Source organism: Grammomys surdaster, unplaced genomic scaffold (assembly GCF_004785775.1).
Source record: "Grammomys surdaster isolate TR1022 unplaced genomic scaffold, NIH_TR_1.0 271, whole genome shotgun sequence".
In the NCBI taxonomy this organism is placed as follows: domain Eukaryota; kingdom Metazoa; phylum Chordata; class Mammalia; order Rodentia; family Muridae; genus Grammomys; species Grammomys surdaster.
Genome location: NW_021604712.1, coordinates 57,278 through 76,767, shown reverse-complemented (window position 1 = coordinate 76,767; position 19,490 = coordinate 57,278). Strand labels below are relative to the sequence as shown.

The window sequence follows — 19,490 nt, the reverse complement described above, 5'->3', positions numbered from 1 at the left end:
AAGGAAGGAAGGAAGGAAGGAAGGAAGGAAGGAAGGAAGGAAGGAAGGAAGGAGAGAGAATCTGCTTGAAATCGATTATTAATCTTGCTTGTGTCCAGTCATCTATAAAGCATTGTCTGGGTCTAATAGAACAGAATATCTGCTTGGCTTGTTGGTTTCAACTCTGTGTGCTCTCTCTCTCTCTGTTACAGCCTGAGGAAGAGCAGTTGCTTTGTGATACAACAGGATCCAGTTCTTCAACAGATGACACAGCTTCCCTGGATCGACATTCTTCTCATGGCAGTGATGTGTCCCTTCCTCAGACTTCAAAATTAAACAGGTCCAGAAATCATCAAAGTTCCAATGGCTTTTCCAGCCATGGAGTGGGACCTGAGAGTCGAGAAGGTGAAAGTGAGCCTGCTGGCTCTGCTGAAATGGAAGAGGAGGAGATGGACAGCATCACCGAAGTACCTGCAAACTGCTCTTTTCTGAGGGGCTCCATGCGTTCTCTTTCTCCTTTCCGGAGGCATAGCTGGGGACCTGGGAAGAACGCAGCCAGTGATGCAGAAATGAACCAGCGGAGGTAAGATAGGGACCTGTACATTTCATAACTCGGTGTTTGTTCTCTTTTGAGAAGTACCTGCCGATACCCTGTTCTGAAAGATATCTGTATTCCCCCTGAACACCCACGCTCCAGTGTCATCCCCTTCCCCACGTCCTGCCTTTCTGTGCTTACAACCCCTGTGTGAATGAATTACGATTTGAAAAAAATATATAAATAAATTATTAAAAATAAAAAAAATTAAAAAAATAAAAAGAAAAGTACCTGATTTAGCACTGTAACTGGTTTAAAAAAAAAAAAGTTAGGAGACCCTGTGGCAGAGAAAAGGTAACCCAAATGGAACCAGGGAGATGCGCATTCTTGCATTCTGACTCTGTAACTTCGGTGTAGATGATGGGCAGCTACTTGAGCACTGTAAGCTTTAATTTTCTCATCTGCAGAATACTTTTTTCCAGTATATTTTGATAGCATAAACTATTACTGTCACATAGTGAATATTTAGTAAAGAATAAGGCTTATCAGATTAATCAGTGAAGTTCATGAATCTGAAAGAGAGAATTCTGTTAATTTTTAATTAAGTAAACATGAAATCTTACAGTTTTGGGTTTTTTTTTTTTGGTTTGGTTTTTCGAGACAGGTTTCTCTATGTAGCCCTGGCTGTCCTGGAACTTACTCTGTAGACCAGGCTAGCCTCGGACTCTTGAACTCAGAGATCCACCTGCCTCTGCCTCCCAAGTGCTGGGATTAAAGGCATGCACCACCACTGCCCGGCTGAAATCTTACAGTCTTAACACATCTATGTGGTTTGGTGTCCCCTGAGAATTAAAGCCATATGTTTCTATGTGGTATATTGGTATTTTTCTATGTGTCATACAATTTGGAGATATTTACAAGTGATCCCAGCATTAGATCTTCAGTTTAGCAGCAGCCTATAAGAAGTTGGCTTGTGACCTGACTGTTTAATTTTACAGACCAAATACTGTAGCATATAACAAGTTACAGGTGTGCTTGCCCCAAGGCCACTTTACCTGCCTAAGAGATGCTCTCAGCCACACAAAAAAAAAAAAAAAAAAAAAAAAAAAAGGTGCTGCTTGTTTGAGGGAGAGGGGATTCTTTGTTTTTGTTTTTGTTTTTTATTGATTTTGGAATAGTGTATTCTCTCTCTCTCTCTCTCTCTCTCTCTCTCTCTCTCTCTCTCTGTGTGTGTGTGTGTGTGTCTGTGTGTGTGTGTGTGTGTATAGGTAATACAAGCTGGCCATGAACTCAACATGCTTTGCCATAGCTTAGTCCTTGATTGCTGACATTGTAGACAGGAGTCATACTCAGCTACTAACAGTTGATTTAAAACAGTTGTTATAAATAGTACAAGTATTGGGAACTTTTTTCCTTGTTGCATTATGGCTATATAGTCCAAGGAGACCATAAAAGAACATCATATTCTCTAGAACGGGAATTTCAGACACCTGTAACTGTAACCATATGGTGAGGCACCATTTGAATGCTGGGAATCAAAGCCAATCTTTGAAAAAGTAGCTAGTTCAGTTAACTATGGAGCCAGTTTCCAGCCCTCCATTTATTCTTATAATCAGCCTGCTCAGATTGAGCATTTTTTTTAATGTCTGGCAGTGTTCTAGGTTCTGGAGAAACAGATTAATCCCTGCCCTCACAGAGCTCAGAATCAAACTCTATACTTCACTGGTTTGCCAGTTGTTCAGACTTCTTCATAGCATATTGTCTTATGCCCTTTTTTAATCTTCTCTGTGATTCAAGTATTATTTTCCCCATAGTTGTATAATAAAAGACTGTTGCAGACACTCACACTCAAGTCATTGTACAATCCCATATTATTCCATGGCATTAGGATGGTGGTCTAAAAAAAACAGTGTTCTTTATCTTTTTGTGTTCTGTTTTTATATTTTTGAAATCTGAGATTATATAAAAAAATAATTTATAACGGCTTTCCTTCCCAGTTGTATACACAGTTTTCTTTTCAAACATTACTATGGACATGAGGCATGATCATCATGGGTAGAAATTACTTCCTGAAGCACAAGTAACTTCTTTTTTTTTTTTTTTTTTTTTTTGGTTTTTTGAGACAGGGTTTCTCTGTGTAGCCCTGGCTGTCCTGGAACTCACTCTGTAGACCAGGCTGGCCTCGAACTCAGAAATCCGCCTGCCTCTGCCTCCCAAGTGCTGGGATTAAAGGCGTGCACCACCACCACCAGGCAATTAATTTCTTGATAAGACATTTTTGTCATAGATGATGAAGGACTGATCAGGGAGTGGGAATTTATTTTATAAATACACATTCTTCTACATAACTCATTATAGATCTGTTTGTAATGACTGATTGCAGAGGTATGCATATATTAGGTAGCTAGATGAAGAAATTGAAGCTGTATTTAAAGGCTCGCCCAAGGTTACATGGCGATCTTATGCTTGTTACCTATTTGTATTTTAAGCTTGTATATCGTGCCTGTTTGAGCTTAGGGTAAAGGATTATCTAGTACTGTCTTAATACGTTGAGATGCAATGAAATAGAGTTAGGTTTTACCACTATAGTTTGACTAATTTGTATATTATTACTTGTATATTTGGTTACCTAAATTTTAAAGCCTGAAGGAAACCCCTTTTAATGTTTTGAATGGCACTTTTCTCTGACCCATTTACTTTTATAACTTACACTAATCTCCATATTAAGATAACTAATTAGTTACTTGGAGTACCAAGGTAACAAGAATGGCCGACCTTTTTGTCAGGCATTCGGGTTCTGATATTTTTATCATATTAGTCTTTCAGTCTCCTCTATGCCGTGCTGTTTGTCTTTGGGATTGTGTTTCTTCTTAGTGTGAGCTCTGTTTTATGCATTTGTGTGTCACGGTTCACCTCCATTACTGACCTCTTCATCATTCATTTTCAGTTCAATGCAAGTTCTTGGGCATGTTGTCAGGAGACCTCCCATTCATAGGAGAAGGTACAGAGTTCACTGAATTGAACTAACCATGTCATCTCTGAGCATGTACTAACAAGCATCTCATCTGGATACATGATTGGACCACATTTTTAAACATTTATTTCTGATGCTGGCAAATAAAATATAGGTGCTTGTTAATTGCTGTGTTTACCTACCTACCAGGAAATAGTTTCTTTAATCTAAAGTAAGTCTCTTTTTCTAGTCGTAAATTTATAATATACACACATACTTACTGGCTCAGATACCTTTTTCTGGGAGAATTCAGGGACTTTTCTATGTTATATATAGCTAATGGACTTTGGGGAATACTTTTCTTCTATCTGTCTCCCAAGAGGAAAAGAAAACAAGAATAGCTAGAAATATGTTTGTGCTTACTCTCACATAGGTTCTAAAATATTTTCAGTACATTCCTGAATAATATGAAGAAAGAATTTTGTTAGCTGACCACCTGGTAGTATTTTTAGAAAGCTATCTGGCATGAGCTGACACCTAATTTTGAATTGCTTGATAATTATTATATATCAAGTAAAAAATGAAGCTAATATTTGTAAGCTAAGAAGTCATGTTTATTTAAAACATACTCAGTTGCTTCATGTTTTAAAGATTTGTTTTGTAGAGCTATTGCTGATTTTTCTTCCGTTGTTTAAAAAAGTTGTCTAGAAATTAGAAGCATATTTCTTTTATCATTAATTTCTCACATAAAGAGACATTTGTAAATATACTTTTATCTATTGGCAGAATATTTGTGAGAAAGGCAAAATAGTAATCTTTCTGCTTTATCATTTTCAGATGTATCCTTTAATTCCATATTTTAGGGGAAATTTTGATCTTAAATTCTAACTTTTTCATGAGCCTCAAATGGTCGTGCATGATTAGGCTGTTCTTTGGGGGAACAAGTTATTAAATGCCTATCTCAATAGATAGTATCTAAAACCTTTGCAAATGTTTTGTCCCCCTCTCTGCTAAAAGCTCTTCATTATGAATTAACATTATGAGCTATGTGAAACGCACATCTGATTACGCAGTGAAGGATAACAAGTCACTGCCTGCAGGGCAGCCCAAGCTCTACACATCAGACATAACCTGAGCTTACAGTAGACCATATGGGAAAATTATCTTTGTAGGAAGAGCATAACTCATAGTCATACTTATAAAACTGAAACATTCAAACGAGTATTAAAGAAGAAAGTTTTTCTCCAAAAATAAACTGGACTTACTAAATTTCAATGTCAAAGAACCTTACGATTTTAGAGGCTCTCAGAAATATACTTTAAGAAAAAATCAGGGAAGGCTTAGATCATTTGCAGCTTGCTGGATTCTGTGAAACTTGTCTAAGCTTTTCCTCCTCCTGTTCTGCATCTTAAATGCTTTTCACAGCATTATCATGTTCTTAGAGTAGAGGAGATATATGAAACTACAAAGAGATCATTCTTATTTTTAAGAATTATGATTTGACACTATATATCAAGTTAATGGTTTTCTGTTTTTAATAAGAACTCAACGCAAACATGTGGTGTACACTTTTAATCCAAGCATTAGGGAGGCAGAAGCAGGTAGATCTCTGAGTTCAAGGCCAGCTTGCTCTGCAGAGCAAGTTCCAAGACAGATAGGGCTACCCAAAGAAACCCTGTCAATGGGGCAGTGGGTAATGAAATCAGATATTTAGGTATCCCATTGGAAGTTTAAAAACCAATAGCTTCAAAGATTGGATTTCTGAGCCTTATGAATGTTTGTAAATTATGTTTCACTTCTGCTCGTACAAATAAGTTTGAGTTAGTCTAATCCTTATTCCCAGATGAGAGATGCCTTAAACTATGTATTTTTCCTTTTCCTTATTTGAGCCTTACCCTGTTATTTAATGGGATTTGAAATTTGTCATACTATTTGGAACAGCTGTAGAGGAAACTGTCACAGCATCCCGCCATCTCCTGTCTCCTTTCCTCTACCCCAAGTCATGTCCACCAAGCGGAGTTGTTAGAGCTTGAGGTTGGACCAGTGAATGGTTCTCCTGACCACCGCTGTGCTTTCACCCTTGTCCCAGGCTCTTTGTTGTCTTTGCTGCTGTTGGTTTTTTTTGTTTGGTTTTTTTTTGTTTGGTTTTGTTTTAAGATTAATTAAAGGCTTTATATGTTTGGTAAAGCTTAATAACAGTATGTCCATACAAAGAGAGTTGTTTCCTAAGTAGCTAGCCTAAATAAAAGTTGTTACCCGGAACTACTCTCCATACCTGCATGGCTCTCCATTGCTCCTACATCTCTCGCTGCTGTTGTTTTAAGACAGTAGCATAGACTTAGAATTTTAAGGCCCCAAAAGCAGTATTTTTAGGTGACAATACTTGTTAATCAAAAATTGTAACCTAGGACTATACCTTGGGCATGTGTCTGAAGGAACTAAACAAATAAGCAAGTGAAGATCCTGGCCTCCGATAAAGTTGTAGGCACAGAGGACCTGCTAATATGATTGGTTACTTTCTTGCCTACCGTATTTATTTAACCTTTCCATCCTAGGTTTTCCTCCCCTGCTATATTGCATAGGATAAACAAGGAAGCAGGTGACCAGATGGATGTTTTGTTTTGTTTTAATCTTGGAGAAAATGAATACAAAATTACAATTTAAAAGACTTTTTCATCTTGCTCCCATAGAACTCTAGAAAAATAAGTCTGCTCATCAGTGTAAAACTATAAGGAAGGGATAGCTTTTATTGTATTTGCCTTATTTAAGCAGAAAAACCTAGTGAATAGCTTCTAAAGAACGATGAGTTAACTATTGTATAAGATTCATAAAGATTCATACATTGTCTGGCTTATCTGGATCCATAATGGGAACATATTAAAAATACTGATTTCTCAGTGAGGCCTCTGAGCTGTTTGTAGTGTTTCCTTTCCATTCAGGCCTAAGAGTGACTGCCGTGAGTCGAAGGGTGTGGGAGCAGGGGTGGATACAGAGGGACACTTGGCCACAATGGTGGAATTAGGAACACCTCTCCAGGAATGTCTGCAGAGGGAGCCATGAGTGGGGTGCAGCTTTTGCCAGGGGATTAGTAGAAGAAATTCTTAAGTTTCACTCAGAACAGTTATCCATAAAGAGCTCTCATGATCTTTCCCAAAACAATATCTGAATGGACATCAACTGGACAATATTAAATTCCTGTGGTTCTTTTTCTAGTCTTTTCCTAAATTCTCAGTGTTACATTCCATTATGTTTGGTTTTTTTTTTAAAATGATTACATAATTCTACCTCTATGTCCTTTCTTTTAAACTGAATAACCCAAACCTATTTCCTCTTTTCTCCCTCCATTTCTTGTTTCTGCCTTTGATGTCACCTCCAGTATGAGCTGGTGTCCCTCTGGTGTGCAGTACTCGGCTGCCCTGAATGCTGACTTTAATATCAGAAGGTATAGTATTTCATGTCCAGCCACCAAACCAGGAAACATAAAGTAAGACTTCTGGCTTTGGGCTATAGCTGGCTTCTCTGTGGCTGGAATGCACATGGGCAGCCTGCAATATTTGTAACCATATATACTGCTGCCGCCTTCACTGTGGACACCACTAACGGATTTGCAGGACTGTGACCTAGGAACAGTCCCCACTGCTGCTTTGTTTCTCTCAAGTAGCAATAGATTGCTGTGGTCTCTGCATGAACCTTGTATCTATGCTTTAAGCCCTTGCCTTTGTCTTTCAAGGTTCCCGGATTAAGAAACAATGAATCAAAACAGCTAATAGGCCCTGGCTTCTATTATACTTTCAAGTCCTACATTTAGGTTCTGAGTTTAGATGCCTCATCATTTCCTATTTATCTTTTAAGTTAGGCAGCAAGATTTAATTATTAGAATGTTTTCAGGATTAAGTTTTGTGGTAAGCGTAGATCAGGTTTTCTCAGGCTTTTCAGATATTTCGCAGTGGAAAACTAAATTTCTTAACTTAGCTAAACTTTCTTCTTATGCCTGGTGTTAAAAAATGGTTCTACAGAGACATTTAGTTGCAATTCATCATGACATCTATTGTCATATTGAAATAAGAAAAACAAATGTGTTAATAGTTTACCCACTGGAGAAAATAGAGACATATGGCTTCAGTTCATAAGTAAATTAGGAAAAAAAAATAACCCTTTGGGGCTGGCATTTATGAACTTAATTGTAGCAATAAAGTATACAGTTTTCCCAGAACAGAAGTAACCATATAGCTTCAGTATACATCCAAATAAAATTCCTGCTGGTTGGTAACTGCAAACACAATCAGTTACAACTGTATTCTTCTTTCAAAGAAGTTCTTTCAATGCAGTTATAACCGATTTGTGCATTATTCTAGTTAGCAACTCCAAAGTGGATAGACAGATTGCCTTCTTCTTCAGCCTTACTTACAAAAAGTAACCACAAAATCTGTACCTCAGGACTCCCTTTTAAAATTCTAAACACTGTTACCTTTCTCAGCATTTATGCTCTAGTGTTTTATGTGTCTCTCTGCAGCTGACAATTCTCACTAAGCCATCATCTGGCCAGGTATGCACAGATGGTATTGTTCATCAGTGAAACCAGAGTTTTTTGGGTAGAAGTGTACCCAGAAAGTGGTTAGAGTAACCAAAATATAATTGAGTACAGTTTTATCAGGGTCCACATGATGAGCACACAGCCAAGTCACTCACTTTCCATTCTCAAAACTCCTTATGCTTGTGCTTTGTGACATTTGGAATTAGATGAGTCAGATTCTGGAAAGATTACTTTTATCACATCAATGAAAGCATATGCACACACACACATAGATGATAAGATGAATATGGTCTGTACATATGGTATATTGAAAAAACAGCTGAGAAAATTATGGTATCTGGTTCAACATTAGATAAGTTGAATGAGGTAGGAAAGTAAACATGTCTGATGTTCTTTCTCAACATCCGATACCACTGGGGGGAAGATGAGTGGTATTTATCTGCTCTGTATCCTTGTAGTTACTTTGAGTAGGAAACATAGAAAGAATAAATACACAAGTTAAAGGGATATTTTTATCTTCCCATTCTGCAACCTACAAACAATGACTGAACTCTTATGCTCTGTGTTCAGTTTCAGTCTGGAAGGCTTGACAGGAGGAAGCGGTGTTGGAAATAAGCCATCCTCATCTTTAGAAATAAGCTCTGCAAACTCCAGCGAGCTCAGAAACCCTTTCAGTGGTGAGGAACAGAGAAACTCTTTGATGTCACTTTCAGAAGAACATCTGGAGCCAGACCAGAGACAGCATCATAGGATGTTTGATCAACAGGTAAGGCTAAAATAAGTATGTAATACTGATGGGTGTGGTAGTGGAATATTACCCCCAAATATGACCTCATTTTTATGCTTTTTATTAGTACTAATAAATACTAGTACTATGATTACTTACCTATTAGATAATATCTTCAGCTCTAGCAATAACACGTTTTTAGAACTAAACATGAATATTTAAGAATATTTCAGTTGGTCTGGAGAGATGGCTCAGTGGTTAAGAACACTTACTGCTCTTGCAGAGGACTGACATTTGGTTCCTAGCACCCACATACAGTGGCTCATAGCCATCTATGACTCCAGTTCCAAGAATCTAGTGCCTTCTTCTGACCTCCGGGGCCACCAGACATGAATGTAGCACACATATATACGTTCAGATAAAACACTCTAAACAAAAAATAAATAAATAAATATAAAATATTATTTTTCAAAAAGAATACATTAATCTATGCAGATTTAAATATCCCATTACAGAAAATGTTTTAGGATTGGAAAAGTATTCAGTTCATTGTAAATTGAGTTTTAAAGTATATTATGTCATTATTAAATTTAGCAATTTGAAAATCGATGCCCCAAGGTTATTTCCTAGAGAAAATATGGTCTTTGTCTCAATCATACTGCTCAATAAATGCCTGTTGATCCCTCCCTTAACTGTGAGAGCGTCACGCCCCTATAAGTGAGTTCTCTATTGCCTTATAACATTTAGCTTGGACTTGGTGATGGTTGCGCTCATTATTTCTTGCCATGACTTAGAAGCAGACAGTTTTCAATGAGAATATTTTCATTTTCTTAATACTGTTTGTGCAACCTTTTCTGAGAAATTTGACAGATGACCTTGTCTTTTAGTAAATGATACTAATTCTCGTTGCTATCTTTCTGACTTAATCTTTCTAGATAAAGTCAACAGTTATAGATAAATATCAGCATTTTGGGACCACAGTGTGCTGTGCTATGCATAGTCTTCATAGAACTTTCATCTTACCTTTAGTTCCTCTTGTGCATAACCTCAGAGTAGCTGTTGTGCCTCATGTATCTTTCTGATCTAGACAAGTTGCCTGTAGTCAACTTCCTCTTAAAAGGTTGCTGTTCTCTGAGATCATTTTTCAGACCTCACAGTTGTATTTGAAACATAGCAACTGTTTGTCTCAGATTCCATGGTTAAACATGGAACAAGCTCGAAATAATCAGAAATCTTTGGCCCAAATGAGTGAGTGCATGCTAGGAGTAGATGCTCAGTGTCTCTTTCAACTTGTGTGAGTCAGAAAGAGGCAGATTTCATCTTGTGAGTATTCTCGGTCAAAATGAAAGCAGAATGAGTCCCTTATCACCTTATCCTTTATCACCAGAAGTAACAATGTTTCCTTCCTGGATGTTAAAAGGAGCCTCTGCTTTTGCTTGGGCCATAGGGCTTTTAAAATGCTGTGGATTTAAATTGCCGGTAACTCTGAGGAAGTTAAGTTACTAAATTGCAATCACCCTGTGTTAATGTACAGTCAATCTAAGAGGAAGTGAAAGAGATTTTGCCTCTTCTCAGATGCACTGCTGATTTGCTAATGCTCTTGAAATGCTTTCTGTTCACATCTCAGTTTCCAAATCCTTACAATCAGAATAACAACATGTCCTACTGTCAATCTCTGAAGATGGTTTGATTTTTCAAAGGAGCAGTGCTCTGTGTCGTTTGTTACTTCTGGTGAAGTTACTTACCAGATTATATTTCCAGCAGATACCTACTGAGTACTTCCTCAATTTGAAACATTATTAAATGTTCTGAGGGATGGAAACCCACTGTAAATGTTGAGAACTCACCAGTTCCAGGTGAAAACAGGAGGCTTAGAAAAGCTGGGTAACTTCTTAGAAGCTGAGTGACAGTTAAGTGGCAGAGGCAGACTGCATTCTATTTCGTCCTTCACTAAGTTGGGTCAGTGCAAATTCTGCACATGTCTAAATATATGAATATGTACTTAGAACTCATTCTTCATTTTTTTTTTATTTTGTAGACATGCTACAGGTCTAAACAACAGGGATTTAACTACTGTACATCAGCCATTTCTTCTCCATTGACAAAATCCATCTCATTAATGACAATCAGTCATCCTGGATTAGACAGTGAGTATACTACTTTTAAAAAAAATAAGTATACCTTAACCAGTATTCTTACCAATTTTCTTACTTTGGGATCTTATTAACTTCCAAAATATGTCTGCTTCTTCTTTGGACTGTCTTTATATTTAACCATAGCTGCTAAAATAATCAGTTTTTAGCTGTTCCTCTTGCTATGTAAAAATCTCTTTGATGCATATATTATATTCATTATATTGTGGGGTTTAAATATGCCACTATTTTTAAAGGAGTTTTGGAAATAATTTCAGACTTGAAAATGGGTAAAATGACTCTCACTGGAGAAATACCTAGCAAGAAAAATACATGGAAAAAATAGTAGAAAGAATTTATATATTCTTTCCTTGAATCACCAAATGTTACAATATTTCATATTTTTCCAGAATATTCCATTTCTTCATCACTCTCCTTCAGAGAGTAGGTATCTGTACTCCTAAATAATTTAATGTTTCTTAAAAACAAAGATACCATTTTTATATTATCAAAATTATCTGAATCAGGAAATTAATCCTGATCAAATTAATCTAATATAGACACAATTCAGTTTTTCTCACCTTTTCCTAGGTCTGGGATCCTATCCAAGAACAGATGTTAAAATGAATATTTATGTCACAGTAGGCTCCGTAAATCTGGGAATATTTTTCAAATGATCTTGCCTCTGCTAAACTTCACAGAAGACAAGCTAGTCTGAGCACTCAGAAATATCAAGCTCAAGAGACAGAGCTGAAGAATATTTTTACTTAAGCAAGCACAGGAGGATTAAGTCTGAAAATGACTATTAAAACTTTGTGCAAATGCAGGTCAATTGACTGCCAAGGGTATATTGACACATGGGATTTATAAACACAAGGCATGTGTGCATAAAAAAATGCTTATAGGCATTTTAATTGTATAAATGTTTGTCACCAACGTGTTCCCTTAAGGAACTTTCTTTTTATTATTAAGATTTATTTTTATGTAATGTGTATGGGTGTTTTATCTGCATCTACATCTGCACCACATGCATGCTGTGCTCATAGAGTCCAGAAGAGGGCGTCGGCACCTCCAGAACTGAAGTCACAGATAGCTGTGAGTTACCATGTGGGCACTGGAAATCAAACCCAGGTTATCTGAAAGATCAGCCATTGCTCTTAACCACTGAGCCATCTGTCTAGCTCAAGGAACCTGTTTTAAAATCAATTTTCAGTGAGTAATTACAGTGTGTGATCATGGTGCAAAGACTAAATCTGAAAGGGAATAATGCACATGTTCTTCACTAGAGGGCCGGATATTATGGAAACTAAGCACAAGCTCCTGGTGTCTATGGTGTTCTTTCAGTGTCCTCTTAAAATTTAATTCAAAAGATCTGGAGACTAACATAGCTGCCCTTCATTAATGAGTTCTGTCTTACATCTTGGCTAACTGGATGTTTAATCTTAACAGATTCTCGCAGTAGAGTCATGGCATGAAGAATGGTTCTCTTGCTGTGTAATCATGAGCACCTGCATTTGGATCCCAGTGTCTATATAACAAGCTAGGCATGCTCTCGGGCTTTTCTGTGACCGCTGCATACTATGGGGGTTAGGGGAGGTGAAAGGACTACTTTGCTGCCTTCCAGCTTAGCTAAGGAACATGAGCTCCAGGTCCAAGGAAACGCTGACTCTCTCTTCTGGTTTCCTGTGTGTACACACCTGAACATAAATATACACACATGCATGCTTTAAGGAGAGTTGAACCTGCTGTTCAGTTCCTGTTGAGCATGCGTGAGCCCCCCCCCCCAAGTTCTGGGATTATAGGCATATACCATCACATTCAGTTTACAGTCAGTTTTTCATAAGCTAGTCTAACTGATGTCTTATGTAAGCACATATGATAATGAATGAATGACTGTTATAGAAACCCCTTTACCGTCAGTCACTTCAACTGTTAAGTCCAGGATAATGTGCTGTGTGTGCTTTTAATGTGAATTAAAGTCATTAGTGTACTTCCTGTTGTATAATGAATATGGAGTTCTGTAGTTCACAGTGACCCAAAATAGTGCCAAAGTCTCTTTTTCCCTGACTGTAATTTAAGTAGTTTTGGAAATAAGAACATTGTCTTACCAGGTTGGAAAAGAACTCCAAATTATTGGAAAAAAAATATTCCTGGTGCCACACAGACAAGCAAAGTGAAAGTTTCAGCAAGACAGTTTATTTTTACAAAAGAGAACTGTGACCTAGCCTGGGCAAGCAAGGGGACTGGCAGGGGTGGCCATTTCACTTCATTGGTGGGAGCTCAACTTCACAGTCTGATGTGGTTGTGGTAGCTTTCATATTAGGTACAGGACAAATCTTTGATTTGATTTAGGGCCTTAAGTTTACCAAATGATAAAAGGAAAATTTATTTATCTATTTTCCAGTCCATATTTGGGTACCAATTTTTTGCACTGTACCAGACTGGACAATGGTAGATGAAGAATGAACTTACTGATAGTTTTTTCTTGGCTATATTTACAATTTACAAATAAGAAAACAAGTTGAATCTAATAGAAAATAGTAAATGAAGCAACTAAAATAAATATTTAATGTTCTAGAATTATCAGGCTCCGGGAATTGAAGAAAGTTCAGGCCGAAAGAAATTGATATATGGGACTGAGGATTTAGGGTTTGTTTCCAAAGGCAGTTGAAGCTTGTAAATTCAAATATTTCAGACCAGCCATGATGGAAATGATATTGGGAAGAAAACTCTTACAGGTCAATTGAAGGCTTTTGTGGGGTTTGCACTGTAGCTGGTTCAGAATAGTGACCTCAGGAGAGCAGCACAAAAGAGTAGTGCTGTAAGGATCCCGTGATGGTGCTAAGCTTTGCACCTTTGAGTAACTAAGTAGCTGTTAGATACCACTTGGCAGGTGAAGGGATAGCTGGAGAGCAAGGTGGCAGGAAAAGATGTGCTCCTTTCTGTGTCGGAGGGGTTTCTGTTGTCTGAGGAGTGCCCACCTACCCACGAGGGAGAGAGGAGATAAATGAGTCTGATTCTGAAAGCACAGCTCTGCCTTAAAGATTATAGAGAAAGAAGGCCCCAGTATATTTTGTGCAAATGCTAGGAAAAGGTGGAGTGAGGTAGGAATTTTGAGATGACTGAGAAGAGCAGTAAACACTGAACCCTGAACAACATCACTGTTGGATGTTTTCTATAAACCCTAAAGAAGGAAACTCAAGCTATCAACTGGGACCACTAAAAAGAGTTCGCTTCTTGTTTTCAAATTTAACAAGTATGGATTTTAGGTGATTTATTAAACTGCATTGCAATTGTTCATGCTCATAAACCAATATGTAAATAAATATATTGTTAGCTGGGCAGTGGTGGCACACATCCTTAATCCCAGTATTCAGGAAACAGAGGCAAGTAGATCTCTGTGAGCTTGAGACCAGCCTAGTCTACAGAGTTCTAGGACAGCAAGGCTATACAGAGAAACACTCCCTTGAAAATCAAAATAAATACGCAAATAATAAACAAATAAGATGTTAATTTTGATAACCTTTCCTAGGATCCTGAAGGCCATCAACATTATCCTGTCTCCACCTAGGTTGGAGGTACCTGACATACCCTTTGCATGCTCTAATGTCTTTTTGTTAACCTACTTCTCTGCGCAGCAGCACATGAAGCCAACAAGGTGGATCTCCTTTTCCATCAGCATTTCTCCACTCCTCCTTAAATCTCTTTTCTTTTGGCTCATCTTATTCCAGTGATGAGGAGGAAGAGTTGCATAGTAAGGAAGCTAACTTAGTGTCTAGTGGCTGTTCTCCAAAGCCTAGCTAGCTTTAAACTGCTATAGGCTTGCAACTAAAAGAATTAAATTGTCTGAGGGCTTTATCTTCTTGCAGGCTGTATTTTCTGTATCCTTGTATTCTATCATCTTCTATAAGGCACTTAACTTGCACACCTTTGCAGATCTATTTTGGTGAGATTTGATTTTTTGACTATTTCAGTGGCCTCTCAATCCCAGTACAAGAGTCTTTCCAAAGTATACCTCAGGCATGAGGGGTGTATTATCATTCCACTTCTGTCCTCAATACTACTGAGTGTTAGTTTTACAGGACTTGCCATTTGACAACTTCCATTTTAATTTCTGTTACCCATTTTTCTCTGTGTTCTGGGACACATAGGTAGGCTATCTATCAGTGATACCTAAAAGTTTCCCTTTTGATCATTCTATATAATTTAAAAACAAAAACTATGATATTAGACCCCACAGATTAAGAAGTGGGAGTTAATTTTTTTTTCAATTTTTGTACTTCTAAAACTCTGCTATGCTGCACTCCTCTCATTGAGTTACAGGATCAAATGACCAAGTACTGAGTAACAGCTGGTATGAAATGTTTTGAGAAATCAGTTTTAGTAAACTTGAAATGCAACTGAGTCTTCTTTTATTAGAAGACCTTGACTTCAAGTTTAGAGGACTTCCAGGATATTGTTGGAGTTACATTTTTTTTTATGGGAAAACTATTTCTATCATGAAGTAATGCATTGTTGTTAGGACTAATATTGTGAGTGTCTAATACTTACGTTTATATAATTACACTTCCAGTAAAACTATTGTGGCTTTCATTTCACATTGTCTTTTAAAAGAACCTGTCCTTGGCATACAAATACTATTTAGTTTTAATGGTAGCCTCATTGATGCTCAGTGTATTTTTCACTGTTAAGATACTTGACAAACAGTGAGATAGTTGAGTGTTCAGAAATTCGTAAATGTCTGTAATCCAAAGTATTGGTGTAGTACTATAGAAAAACAGCCAGGTTGTTGTAAGAAACCAAAACCTCAGTAAACTGCCTTATCACTATGAACAAAGTGTAGTTCCAGAACATTATTAATCTCATTGGAATCTTTTTTTTTAATTAATCATTTTACTTGTTTACTTTTCAATTGTTATCCCTCTTTCCAGTCTCCACTCCATGAACCCTCCACTCCATCCCCCTTCCCTTTGCCCTTAAGAGCGTGCTCCCCCACCTACCTACCCACTCTCACCTCACCCCTCTAGCATCCCCTTCTCTAGGGCATCAAGCTTCCACAGAACCAAGGGCCTCCCCTCCCACTGATGCTGGATGAGGCAGTTCTCTGTTACATATGTAGCGGGAGCTCTGAGAGGTCTGGTTAATTGATACTCTTGTTCTTCCTATGGGTTTGCAATCCCTTTCAGCTCTTCCCCTAACTCTGCAGTTGGGGGCCTTAGCTTAGTCTAATGGTTGGCTGTGAGTATCTGCATGTCTTAGTCAGGTACTGACAGAGTGTCTCAGAGAACATCCATCCCGGGCTCCTGTCTGTAAGCACATCTTGCCATCAGCAATACTGTTGGGGTTTGGTGTCTGCAGATGGAATGGATTTCACAGTGGCACGGTCTCTGAGTGACCTTTCTTCCTTCAGCCTCTGCTCCATTTTTGTCCCTGGATTTCCTTTAGACAGGGACAATTCTGGGTTAAAATTTTTTGGATGGGTGGAGCATATCTATCTACTGGAGGTAGATACTGGTGGTCTCTTCAGGTTCTATCTTCCTGCTGTTGAGTATTTTGGCTAATGTCACCTCCATTGGGTCCTAGGAGCCTCTCAAATCTCTGGCGTCCAGAACTTTCTAGTGGTTCCCCAAATTCCCCACACCCCACTGCTACTTATTTTTATTCGTTTTCCTGGCCCTCTTGACTTCTCAACTTAGAATCTTAAAAATATAAAAGCAAAAGAGTCTTTTGAGTCAGCATTTCTCTAAAGGTTTATTTAGTCCAAAAATGCTAGTGAGATTAATGAGGAGGAAGTAGTCAAGTACACTAAGAAACGTGGTTAAGGAGCTTTAAGATGCATTGTAAAGGCCCAAAACTATTTGATGTGTTGTACTTCCCAAATTAATTAGGAAGCCATAATAATGTATGAACCATTTATGTTCCATGAGACTCTTGTTGTATAGAATACATTTTATTGTATGTGTGCTCAACGGTTGCAGCACCCTAGGTATATAGCAGAATAGGTCTGCATGTTATTTTGTGTCTTAAAATAAAAATATGGTTTAAATGTTATTTACCTGCAATAATGGTTAACAAGTTAATGACAGGTTTATTTTCTTCTGTTTATAATTTGTCATGGAGATGGCCCATGCTATCTCATACTCTTAAGTCTCTACACTTTAGGAATTTTAGAGGCAATAATTTTGGTGGCAGTGGTAAATTAATCTTTTTTTTTCCAGAACCACATGTAAGAAGTCATAGTAACTAAAATAAATTCTTTTTCAGCAATAAAAACATTGGGAACACTTAGATTTGCTGCCATAGATTTTCTTGGTACCTAATCACATATGTATTTAGTTTTCATTTATTCCACAGAAATCAACCAGTAGCTTTTTTTTCTTGGCCAAGTTCATATTTTCTGCAAAATGAATTTGACTTTTATCTTGTATAGTTTACTAGAGTGGTAACTTGGTGCATTGCTTAACTGTGTGGTGCAATCCTAACAGTTCTAGGAGAGCTGAATGCTTATATCATTGAAGGTTCCAGGGTTGGAAAAGCTCTAAAGCCATTGTTTTAATCAATAGTCTATTGTTTTAAAGGTAACTAAGGTATCATAGGTTAAAATGCTTATAGTTTCACAACTATAAGATTATAGTAGATTCTGCAGAATTGGGAGGTAGATACTTCTTACCGAGCGACTATTTCCAAACATGATGAAAATAATGAAAGAAACCCAAGTTGTTAGGCACAAGAAAACAGAATTTTGAAGAATTCCTTTAATGATTCATTTATTTTATTCCTACCAGTTGAATATTGAAGTTACTTAGTAACAATTATAACTTTACATTTCAAATGTAGAATCGATTTGAGGTTGAAAGAGTTTAAAATGCCAATAATGTCATTGTGGAGCCTCCAATCTCTCTCAGTTTTACTTGTAGTAACCCTAGAGGCTCTCAAAACCGACTTCAAAGAATAAAGTGTGTGTGTTTTTTTCCATATGGTAACAGTAGTTATACAGTAGTTAGATAGCAGCTATAAGTGATCATATAAAAAATTGAATGCCATTCACCTTTGTGCTTGAAGCTTTGGTCACTTCTAAATTCTCATTAGTAGTTCAAATCTTTCTTGTTTTAATAGTAATTCTTAATTCATTTATCTATTAATTTACCCATATTAATATGTTTCATAGAGAAATAATTATATTGTTTCCTTTTTCTGATTACTACCCTGCTACCGCACTTAGCCTTGGAATTGTAGTCACGTGGTTCCATTTCTGTTAAGGGAGGAGAAGCATGCATCTGCCCCGTTCATTTTACTGCTGTCAACCTGAAAAAGACCTAACCATCTGGCTCCCCTCACTTAAAGTTGAGGAACTGATCTGGAGAAGTCTTTTCCACACTAAAGGCTGAGCTGGGCTCTTTTGCCAGCACTTTGCTCCTTCTGGTTTACTAATCTATTTCCAAGAATTCTCAGGAAGCTATCAGATAATATTAGATTATTCCAATGGAAATATTTACAAATAGGATCAGGAGTAAAAAAATGTAACATTTGCTTTCTTCTTTTGTATTTTTTGATGACGTCCCAGAAAGATGGCCCATGGGAACTGAGAATTCATTAAAAACAGAAACTAAGTGTACTTCACCTGTACTTAAGCATAACAACTAATGTTTTCAGTTACCCAGATCCTGGATTAAATTTACTTTCTTCAAATATACTTTGTTCATATTTCCGTTCTAATTTGAAGGTTCCCACTTTAATTTCTCCTCCTTCTAACCTTCCTAAGGAAGAGGTGCCGTGCACTGATGTTCAGGGACTTTGTGCTTCTTCTCTTCCGTGAACTTTTAGGTGGTGCAGGAATCCTCAGGACAAGATCTCTGTGTGCTAATTTACCTCTGTGGCTTTTGTTTTCTAGATTCACGGCCCTTCCACAGTACCAGTGCCAACCTGACTGAGAGGTATGAGGCGATTGGTTTCTTACTCCCTTTCCCCGAGTGAAATGAAGACAATACAGACTGTCTTACCTTGTTTAATGAAGTACTCTAAGTTCTTTGAACTCACCCATCTTCTGACTTCCTTAAATGGCAATGTTGAAATCATTAGAAAGTGTTTTACAATGTAGACTTTGAATATTTGCTCAATCACTTTATCCTTTTATTCTTTATATTGTCTATGATAAAGATGATCGTTTGCTTTTACTCATTAAAATATACTTATATTTAACATACATTTAAATATACTTGGCTTGCAGAGATTTTCAATTTGAATAAATTTAATATTTTGCATCATAGAGTTATGCATATATACATACACACATGGGTTGTGTGTAGGCAGACTTGCAGTCTTTGTATCTTCTTAGTCGTTTGAACCTTTAAAGCTGAGGGCTGGTGGTGTAATTCAGTGGCTGTGCTTAACATGCATGAGTCATGCTCTGGGTTCCATCCCCGTTCTAAACAGAAAAGCCGTATGTAGTATACTCCTCTGCACATTAGAACTGAGGCTCTCCTTTTCCTCCTCTCCTCCTCCCTTTCTTTCCTAATACTGGGGAACCACCCAGGGATTTGTGCATGCTAGGTAAGTGTTCTATCACTGAGCATCATTCCACCTTGAATACATTTTTCACTTGATAACGTGCACAGAATCTCCATTGGCTT

General features: G+C 37.4%; 1 protein-coding gene across 3 annotated transcripts in view; it reads left to right on the top strand.

Annotated features, from left to right (window-relative positions):
* Positions 1–19,490, top strand: part of Akap13 (A-kinase anchoring protein 13) — a 285,672-nt gene that overhangs the window by 213,209 nt on the left and 52,973 nt on the right. The window contains exons 7-12 of one of the 3 annotated variants that reach the window (XM_028776647.1): positions 192–562; positions 3,462–3,515; positions 6,844–6,909; positions 8,572–8,767; positions 10,767–10,875; positions 18,752–18,794. In XM_028776647.1, coding sequence (XP_028632480.1) covers positions 192–562; positions 3,462–3,515; positions 6,844–6,909; positions 8,572–8,767; positions 10,767–10,875; positions 18,752–18,794 — 839 coding nt within the window. The remainder of the gene's footprint in view (positions 1–191; positions 563–3,461; positions 3,516–6,843; positions 6,910–8,571; positions 8,768–10,766; positions 10,876–18,751; positions 18,795–19,490) is intronic. The other 2 variants (XM_028776648.1, XM_028776646.1) reach the window with 2 other exon arrangements.